Source organism: Bactrocera latifrons, unplaced genomic scaffold, assembly GCF_001853355.1.
Source record: "Bactrocera latifrons isolate USDA-ARS-PBARC rearing strain unplaced genomic scaffold, ASM185335v1 scaffold_2, whole genome shotgun sequence".
NCBI classification, from domain to species: Eukaryota; Metazoa; Arthropoda; class Insecta; order Diptera; family Tephritidae; genus Bactrocera; species Bactrocera latifrons.
The window spans coordinates 1089062-1099820 of record NW_017535518.1 but is presented as its reverse complement, the minus strand read 5'-3'; the positions used below and the strand labels follow the sequence as shown (position 1 = coordinate 1099820).

The window sequence follows — 10759 nt, the reverse complement described above, 5'->3', positions numbered from 1 at the left end:
CCATAAAAATAAAAATTAAATTGGAGAAATTTTAAAAAAATTTAATTTTAAATATTGTTAAAATCAAATCTACAAAGAAATTGTTAAAGATAAAAGGTTATAAACAGATCTTTATCTTGATTTTGATAGGTCAGCTTGTATGGCAGCAATAAGCTATAGTAGTTCGATCCAAACGATATGCTCGGACGTTCTAGCGTTCCCTTGGACAATAACATACATATATCTCGTATCTTTATCTCGTGAAGATATATTGTCAAATAAAAAAAACTTCCATATATGGACTTGAGTTTAACCCATTAGGTTATACGGCAGCTATATGCTATAGTGGTTTGATCATGAACGGACATGGAAGATATATATATGTATATTTGATAGATTTCCCCGACGTTTTCATTTACAGAAACCATACTCAAGGTATAATAAATATTAATAAACACAATGTCATAACACTGAAAAACTTATTAATCGGTCAACTCCATAAAGTAATCAACACGCATAATAATCTACGAAAGTTGAACCATAATGAATAAATATCAACAACAACTCCATTCACCACAGCATAGTGTGTCCTAAAAAAAAATTTTAGTTGAAGAACTAAGTACTAAGAATCTTCAAGCAATATGCATGTGCGAGTTAAGTAAGCACTTCAAAAAGTAATTTTGTCTAGCAACATCATCGTGAAGTGGCGAAAAAGTTGGCTTAACAACAGACGTTAGTAGTTACGACCGGGCCGCCAGTCATCGCACTGAAAGGGATTAATGCATTTCGGCAAACTCACAAATCTACACAAAAATGTCTTTCCAACCATTTTTCACTCGACTCACTCACTTAACACCCGAAACCATCATTTGTCTGGTCGCCGCATACCGGTTTGACTCCGTTGCTTGTGTACTACTATGGCGACGGCACTAAGTTCCTAACTAAAATTCGTATAGCCGAAGGTATGGACTCTCCCTGGGTTTACAACTTCCTTGCCACTTTCCCTTCTCCACTTATGCGCTATCTATCTCAACGCTTAACAAATGACTAAACGCTATTAAAATATTGTCCACTCACAACCATTTGTAGTTCTCGACGTCGGCGGCTGCAGCGTCCATGCCGGCAGCTCGCCACTTTGTCAGTTAGTTAGTTCATCCATTTCGGCCATTAGTTCGCGTATGCACTTTTGGCAGCAACAATTTCACTTGGCAGCTGCTCGCACTTCTATTTATTTGTATATTTCTACGTTTTTTTTGTATTTTGTGAAAGAAAAATGTCATTTGAATTGCTGGCGATTTGTCATTTTTGCGCTCATAGCCTTACCCTCACCCTTCCAGACTCATATTTATAACTGAATTTGTTATGTTTTTTTGTTGGCTGCGATTAGTGCAGCACTTCAACTAACTGTTGTAATAATGGCTCGAGTTGAACTACGATTTTCCACTTTTCTAACTATTTCCGCCGCTCCGCTCTGGCGCTCGGCCACTCCTATTTCAATTAGTGCCCTCTTTTGCCATTTCCTCTTGAACACCAAGTATTTAAGTTTAATTTGCTACAAAATAATCGGAAGTACTTCTGGAGTATTTGTTAAAAGTGAGTGCTTTTAATTTAACGCCTTTTGGATGGAGAAATTATTTAAAAATAAAAATAATAAAAAACAGTGAGTTATCATCAAATTAGCGGTCGCGGGTCAATTTCATGATTACCATGAATGGTTCATTATTTGGTGACGAGCCTAACTATTTCTACAAATGAGCAATTTACCTCAGCCTTTGAAGAAGCATTGGCGATGCGTTCGTGCCTGATTGAGTGAATGCTCTGTTGAGCTGGTTAGGTTAAGCAAATATGGTTTAGGTCAAATTGGAAAGGACGGCTCGTTTCCATACTAGCTTTTTGTAGAAGTGAAAGAAGATCACAAAGAGATTAAACTCGCGGCATCTAGAAACTATTCGAAGAACAGTCTTTCGTCGAATACATTATATCTATGCAAATCTGTTTCAGGTTAGGTTGGAAAAGACTTGAAAAAGACCATCCTAGTTCATACTCGCCAAGTGATTACACTCATGGCAACTGGAACCCGATTGAACACCAATCTTTCGTCGAAAATATTATATTTATGTTATTCTTTAGGTTAGATTGGAAAGGACCGTCCTAGTCCACACCAACTGTCTATAGAAGATAGAAGAGTGAGAAGATCGCCAAGAGCTTAGACTCAAGGCAACTCGAATCCATTTGAAGAACAGTCGAATATATTATATTTATGTTATTCTGGACAATTTGCGTCCGACAGGATTTTTAGCCTTACAGAATGAAAAGGAAAATGTCTTTGAAGAAATCCTACGATTACAGCAAGATGAACTTTGCTAAAAGCAAGTAGTTTCGTAGATCTCCTGGGTTGTCAAGAAATTTGTCGTCCACCAATGACACGAGAGATTCATAGGTCCAGTGCTACACCGCAAGATGACGACGGAGAGTCCACTCGTTCTCCCTCCGATTTGAGCGGGGTAGTTTCCATCAATTCCGCTTAGCAAATAGTGGGATGCTTTTGGCATTATCATTCGAGAAATGTCGGTTCAATGCAAATAGACTAATAACCTTTGAACGGATTAAGATGATGTGAAAATCCTTTTTAAGGCAGAAATTCTTTCAGATCTTTGTCATTATCTTATTGTTGCTTTTGATATGGAAACGAAGTTTGTAAAACTGGAAAGGAAGTTGGAAGTCCTATAAAGTTTCAGTATGAACAATGAGTGTGGCGAGTTGCGTCGATTTAGCCATATCCGGTCAGTCTGCCATCCCGTATATATGCGAACTAACCACTCAGTTTCAATTGTCATAATCGCTGATTTCGGACCACTATAGCATATAGTTGCCTTCCAAACTGGCCGATTTGACAAGACGTCTTCACAAAATCCTGCATAGAGTATTGCGCAAGGCAACGCTACAATATCTGTATAAATTTCCCAGATCGGATCATTATAGCATATAGCTGCCTTACAAACTGACCGATAAAATTTTTTTATAGATATCTTTGTAAAATGCGGCACAATTTATTGTCCAATGCAACACTATAATATCCAAACTCTTCTTGTCTTTGAATGTTTGTACATAATATTATAACGTTTTCACAAACTATAGGCGACTTTATATTATTGAACGAAGCGCGATTCCTCACATGAGAACACCTATTCTGAGATCTTATTATTCTTGCACGGGGCAAAGCACATTTTATACTACTTTCGCGTCAAATTTTATTACCTTGCTTTGTGTTTCTATTTTTAAATCCCTTGCTGTAGCATTTTAACACATATTATTTACCTTACGCCTTTTAATTTTTTATTTAATAATTTAATACTCGCTCTGTAATCACATTTTAATTTAATTTTTTTGCTAGTTAACTTATTCCACTTAATTTCAAATAAATTTCCTGCCATGAAACATCATTTTTTCAGGCGTGATTTAATGACATTATAAACCAATCAATTTCAATAAATAAATTTTCAATTTGCAAGTTATCCAACGGCCTTCTTGCGTGCACCTTTGCGGCCGCAAGTGACTCGTGCTATTTTCAGTTAATGAAAAAGGATTAAATTAAATATCAGTTATGACAACACAATCATTTGCATGCATTTTTATTTGTAAATACTTCAACGAGCATTGTTATTGGTTGCACTATTTATTAAAACTTTAATTGAATTGTCGCTGTTTGCGGTTGAAAATCTTAATTAACTGAAAATTTTCATTTTCGCACACTTGAAATACGTGACTATTTATGTACGAGTGTGTGCACATTTTAATTGTATTTCAATGTTTTTATAGCTATCTCCGACCGATAGTTGTTTTTCTTGACAGTGCAAAAAAAAACAATGACCAAATATGTACATATGTACATAGTATGTATGCCTGTATGTAAACACTAAAAATTTCAATTTGCAAATGAGGTTTTGTAAAATTTGATTATAATGGCGAATTATGTTTGCCGCTGTCCAATGAAACAAAAAACAACTACAATAACATTCGTAATAATCATAATTGCTTTGCCGCAGGGTTTCGAAAGTTTTAACTACAAATGCAATTTCAGTAATGTTCTGTCGGACTAATTGATGGATATTCTAAAATTGCTCATATACAGACATCTATACATATGTGTATGTATTATATAAGGATACCAAAAGAAAGTTTGTCTGCAGCTATACAGAAGCTTGAGATATTAAACTATTTCAATGAAATAGTAATGAAAGAAGCCTTAGTTCCTGTTATACATCCTAATAGACGCTGCTGCAGGTAGAGGGAACGAAATACAAAGTTTTGGTAAAAATAAAAAATAGTAAGGAACCTTTCGAAACAGCAAAGTTTAGTCTCAAAAGTTCATATTTTTTTACATTATTTTTGCATTCAATTCTAAAGGCCTCCAACTTCGAAAATTTTATCAAAAATATTAAAATGGAATTCTAGCTTATGTAGTAGTTTTACTGTACATAGCAAAAAAGTGGTTTAAACGTTTTGTGTTGCCAATGGTATTTTTATGCGGCAATTTTCTCGAAAACGCAAACATTAGATATAATGTTATGTTACTGGGCTTTGAAACCGAAAAAGTTTTGGAAAACTATACACGAAAAGTGCCGTATAAACAGAGCGTTTCAACATGTTTTTTTACATTTCCAACAACGAGTCGGAATTATTCAAATTTACTACTGAAGTTCGGCTTCAGTGGCCTCAACTTTAAGGGGCTATACCAATGTAATGCATAAAAAATTAGATGATTTTGATAAATTGTTTTTTAAGGAAAAAAATTGTTTTTTTTTTTAACGCCATATCGACGATTTTTAGCCAATCAAAAAGATTGTAGGCCATTGTAAAGTAAATATATCCAGAAATACTCAATCGTTTTGAGAAAATAGATCCGATTTATACCTTTAGAGCGCTGGTATTCAAAAACTTATTCAAGACACGACCCTTCTGATTTCACAGGATATTTTTCAAGATATAAACTAACGATAAAGCAAAAAAAAATAAATAAATAAAAGGAAAATTGATTTTTTGAAAGCGTCACACTGGTATAGCCCCTTAAGAGCGCTACGTCCAATTTATGGTCGTCATAATCGTTTTGTCAGATCAACTATTGAGCGGCGTTATGGCGAATTTTTCGAACAGACCTTGGCCTATATCTTCACAAGATCAAATTGATTCAAGAACTGAAGCCGCTAGACGACCAGAATCATCGCATGCGTATGTTCGTGAATTGGGCTTAAAATACTTGTTGAAGAAATTAGAAACCATCCCAACCGACTAAATTATTATTTTTTTGGTTTAATTCGCAATTTTTTCTTTTCGAGTTATTCGCTCGATACATTTCAAAGAAATTTATACAGCTTTCTTACCATTGGAAAGCTGCAGTTTTTGTGCGTCTTTTCCGGGATATGTCAATTAAAGCCGTAAGTCATGCTCTAATTGAACAAATATTACAAAAATAAAGGCCACCCAGGAATGCCAAAATAGTTTGAAGAAGAGGAACTGGAAATATTACCCGATGAATATTGTAGCCAACCAAAGAAGTGCTGTTAGAATCTTTGGAAGTAACTCAAACAATAGCTTAAGAGCAGCCGAATACATTAAAAAATAAGGAAACTTTGTGGGGGCCTATGAATTGAAGTTAAGAGACGTCCAAGAGACGTCCAAAGACGAAATCCGATATCTCAAAATTAATGATTTGTATTTGGTTGGATCAGAAGAACGTGCTGTATTATAGGATAGAGAGAATGGGGCCCTGAGCGCCATTCATTTGGGAGTGGCCACGAACGATTCGTTTATATTGGTTCAAGCAGCTCATGGCTTCCCGTCTTAGAGCAAGTATCCTCTGGGTAGGCAAAGATTTTACCCTATCCGCCTTATAGCCCTTCTGGACCAACATTTGCTCCGGTAAACTTAGGGTTCACATCACGACAGAGTATGAAAAATTGACTTGGTTTTTTATTGACCGCCAAGCTGGCACAGTGCTTTTAGGATGGAATCCAGAAATTGCGAGAAAGTTGTTAAAATGTCATACCTTCAGATCGTGCATAAGTTTTTCTTAAGGGGTTACATGGGTTTCCTCGTATAAAAACGTCTAGTTTTCAAAATTTTTTTCTCATCTAAAAAATTAATTATTTTATTAGGATTTTTAATGTTACAAACATGCACTATTAACAAATAAATTATGAAATTTTTGAAAAAAAAATAAAAAATTTTAAACGCGGTCATTACGACACCCTTTTGGGGTGACCCCTCTGAAAAAAGAAGCACTCGTTGGGCAAGATCATAAAAGAAGCAATAAGAAAGCAATAAAATAATAATTTGAGCTTCGCATATTTGAAAAGGCACTTTAAAATTTGAATCAGTAATACTACTAAACTCAAAATAAAATTTCAAATTCATTAAATTAAGTTTATGTAACAGCAAAGTGTCTAAATTAAGTGAAGGTTGTGTGTTTACACCATCATTCAATGCTTAAATTTCAACAAAGGTAGAAAATTACGAAAATCATTATTTCATAAGCGTTAATACACGTAATGTCCTCAAATAAGAGCGCCTAGCCGTGTTTAAGACTCATTACAATAAGGGCTCGTACATTTACTCGAGTAAATAATGGCAAAAAGGATATATTATTGCAGTTATGTGGACGGCTACATATATATTGTAATGGTGTAGCATTGCAATGGGACAAACTATACATTTTCATGGCGTCGCCCAGACGCTTCGAACAGTTGTTAAACCCACCTATACGATGGAGACTACACATAATGGGCGCTTACACGTCGAACACTACAAAGCAAGCCGAGTAGCCGTAAACAAAATAACAACAATTTAGTATAATAGATGACTCATGTACATACTAAGCCATTACCTGGCCGAAAAAAACGAATTAAAAAGTTTTACTTGCCGCCACATGCAACAAACAACAGTGGTCCCTCATTTTTTAACCCAAACACACCGGCTTAGTGGCACATTTACCCATACAATGTTACAATTCTGACTTTGCCGGCTACAGTTTGCTTTTTAATAACACAATTGGCTCGCTGCTGTTGCCACCTCCGCAGCCCCGCCTGGCGCACACAAAACACGCTGGCAACCACAACAGCGCAAACAACACCCTGGGGCATAATAATAAGCCAACTTTACCTCGGTGTGTTTGTCCTTTTATTTTTAGCTTTCTTTTCGAGCACACTTCCTTCTTGCTGTCTCCGTTGGCAGGCATTGCTGTTGTTGTTTTTTTTTTACCTTTCTTTGTAGTGTAATAATGTTACCACGTTAATGTTGTTGTTGTTCTGAGGTAAATGCTACACCAGGTACTAACATAGACATGAAACAGGACGCCATTTTATGACATACCGTCGGAGACGAAAGGTTAACAGCAAAAAACAGGTAGAAGAAACCCCGGTGAAGGCAGCAAGAAGGCGACTTCAGAGATGTCGCCACAAGCCAACACACGCTTGAAGTCCGTTAAGTTTTGACGTTCGTCTGACTGGTCGGCAGACATAATCAGCATAACAGTAAATATAAACCCCAACCCTGCACCAGACACTACAACAACGCAATTCATTGTACGTGCGGTAATCGTCCGACAATAGCCATTTGCCGCTACGTTCGCCGATTGCCACCTCACATTAATCGACACCACTACAACAACAAATAAAGCACGCATATGTATATGAATGCATTATTAAGTTTATTCCGAAAAGTGCACCCTACAAATGTGAGTACGTGACGGTGTTGTCCACATCATCACTTTTATACCCCGAACTTAATATTTGAGATATCATGCTGAAATTTTGCACACGTCCGTTTCTCTCTAAAAAGCTGCTAATTTGTCGGAATCGCCGATATCGGACCACTATAGCATATAGCTGCCATACAAAATGATCAAACCCTTATAGGGCGAACTTTTTTATTTGCCGAGATATCGTCATGAAATTTGGCACATATTACTTTCTACGGAAACGGTACACTACCAAAGCAAATTGTTTAAATCGGACCGCTATAGCATATAGCTGCCATGCAAATTGACCGATCAAAATCAAATCCTTATATGAGAAGCTTCTTTGTTTGACGAGATATCGTCATATAATTTTGCACAGATTATTTTCTAAGGTAACGGTACAAACTGCAAAGAAATGGTTCTAAACGGAACACTATAAAAAATAGCTGCCATACAAAGTGTACAATAAATATCAAGTTTTTGTCTAGAAACCTTTTAACTCGTGAAATGTAGTTTCGGAAGGGTATTTTTTGCTTCCTTCTATTCCTGTATCAATTAAGTTGTCTGCAATATGACGCAAATGCCACCAGCCGGGTGGTAGGTCGCTAAAATACTTAGGTGCAGCTTTCTACTAAGCGATTGGTTCTAATCTATCAGGAATATTAAAACAGTTGACATCAAGGAAAAACAAATTAGTGAATATATTTCATTCTATTTTTGTTGTAATCTAAACAAAATGAAATGATTAGTAGCGCTAAAAAATAATGCATATTATTTTGTGATGACAAATATTTGCGCTGAATTATTACATAATGTCACGCACGGCAGACATTTACTACAAAAACAATTTGAGAGTGTTTGCTAAATATTTGAGGTTAGAACGTGATTAATATTTCATACCAAATTTGTCAGAATGCACAGAAGTTCAATTAATGAAAATTGATTTGGAAGGAAAGCGCTATTTAATTCTAAAAATAACTATGTACAGTGTACATTAATTGTGGGTAATTATGGGTAGTATCTTTCAAAATGCGATTTTGAGGTTATTTTTGAAAAAAAAAAAAAATTCACATAGTATCACTTTTTGTGGCATACATTGTGACAAAAATAGCACTCGGAAATTGTAATTAAATGCTCAGGCTAATTGATATATCAAAAAATGGTAGGGGTAGTTTTGTCCGACTTGATTCGGCAGAGAGCGTTCCTGGCTGATGAACGAGCGGCTGGTCATTTGTCTCCGCGCACCTGGAGAGACAGGATAAACATTTTCGCGCGACGTGTTTCTGTGAGTGGTGCAAGCCGAAAATATAACGTTCGTTATAGCAGAGGTACGCGATTCAATTCTGAATGTTGAAATGATCAAACAGGCTTACCCAGATGTTGCTTTAGTAAGAAGTGGTGTTTTTCGGTCGCACCGGGTCTTTCTGGAGGGCCGGGAAGAAGCTGCTGATGACGACCGAAAGAATGAGCAAATTCAAAGTGAAAACGATGATCATTGTCTTGTTTTTGACGTCAAAGGCATCGTCCACCATGAATTTTGTCCTCCTGGACAAACCGTCAACGCTAAGTTTTACGTGGAAGTCCTCAAGAGAAAAGTCAATCAGGTCAAGCGGGTGCGTCAAGACATTGCAGCCGTTTGGAAGTTGCAACACGACAACGTCCCGGGACCGCCTTTCTTGTGAACTGCTACCGAAACAAGGCCAGCATCCCAACGCTTCCGCAGCCACCCTACAGCCCGGACTTTTTTTTGCTTCCTTGCCTGTAAAGGCCAATGAAAGGAGATCCCAGCAGCATGCACCTCGGCTCTCAAGGCTATTCCGAAGAATACCTTCCGTGGCGTCTTCAATGCTTGGAAAATGCTCTGCATCCACGCAGAAGAAACCTATTTTGAAAGTGTTTAAAGAATTGTAACGATTGGTTCCATAAATTTTTTTAAATCGACTCAGTCCTATTACTTTCCGGACAAGTCCTGCAGTTGCCGTTGCATTCTGGACGATTTTGCTCTCTTCAAAGTCATGTAAAGGATATGGTGCTTGAAAATCATCACGCAAGTTTTAGAGAGATGGCAAGAGAGCTGGACATCGCTAGCGAGCCCTTCTAATGATTTTTGTGTATATTTTGGGTAGCAAACGAGTTCTTGAACGACTCGTCCCGATAAAGCTGAATTTTTTCAAAACAATTATCGTAAACAGGTCTTTTTGGAAATGCTAGATCATGAGAATTCCGATTACACATTGATGGAGAGCGTTATAACTACCCACTTGACATCCGGTTATAAGTTTTAAATGCAAACAAGTCAACAGTCAGTGGAGAAACCACGCTAAAAAATTAAGGTGATGCCCATTGTTTTTTTTTTTCAATATTCATGAATCATGAATTTATTTCAGGGGGAACGGTCGGTCTATTGTTGAAAATAACCGGAATTTTGGAAGAACCATTCACGATGTTAATGCATTATCGCATGGAGCCACCATTGCTTCCGAATAAATCCAAAAACACAATGAACACCATCGATCAACCACTGCATTCAAAAGATTTTGCTCCGTGTGATTTTTTCTTGTTCTCCAAACTGAAATGGCCGTTCCGTGGAATCTGTTTTCAATCAACCGAAGAGATATGTAAAAAAAAAAATTCTGTGAAGGAGCTGAAGGCCATCCCACAAAATGTTTATGAAAAGTGTTGCGAGTACTGGAAAAATCATTGAACTTATCTAATGGAAATTACTTCAAAAGTAACAAAATAAATATTGATAAAAATTAAATATTTTGCGTTTTATTTACAATTTCCGCGTACTTTTTTGTCATAAATAATATAAATTAAATATGCATAGATATATTGAAAAAATAATTTACACTAGTTTTGGAATACTTACTGATAAATTTCACTTTCTTGGAAAGACGCGGCTGTTTTGAGCGTATTTTATTGTTCTTCTTAATGGGTGCTGATCTCCGCGATACTGTTTCATAAGGAATTATGGGTTGTTTGAAATATATTTTTTTTTTTTATAAATTCAATTAATTTTTTGTGAGTTTTGTTTATATATTA

The 10759-nt window shown here is 36.3% G+C and overlaps 1 protein-coding gene across 3 annotated transcripts in view; it reads right to left on the bottom strand.

The window, feature by feature from the left end:
* The window catches only part of LOC108967862 (stathmin), a gene marked incomplete in the record, with an annotated part of 205871 nt that overhangs the window by 61997 nt on the left and 133115 nt on the right, over window positions 1-10759 (bottom strand). The window contains 1 exon segment of one of the 3 annotated variants that reach the window (XM_018931487.1): window positions 10587-10670. Coding sequence (XP_018787032.1) covers window positions 10587-10670 — 84 coding nt within the window. 3 annotated transcript variants of the gene reach the window in all.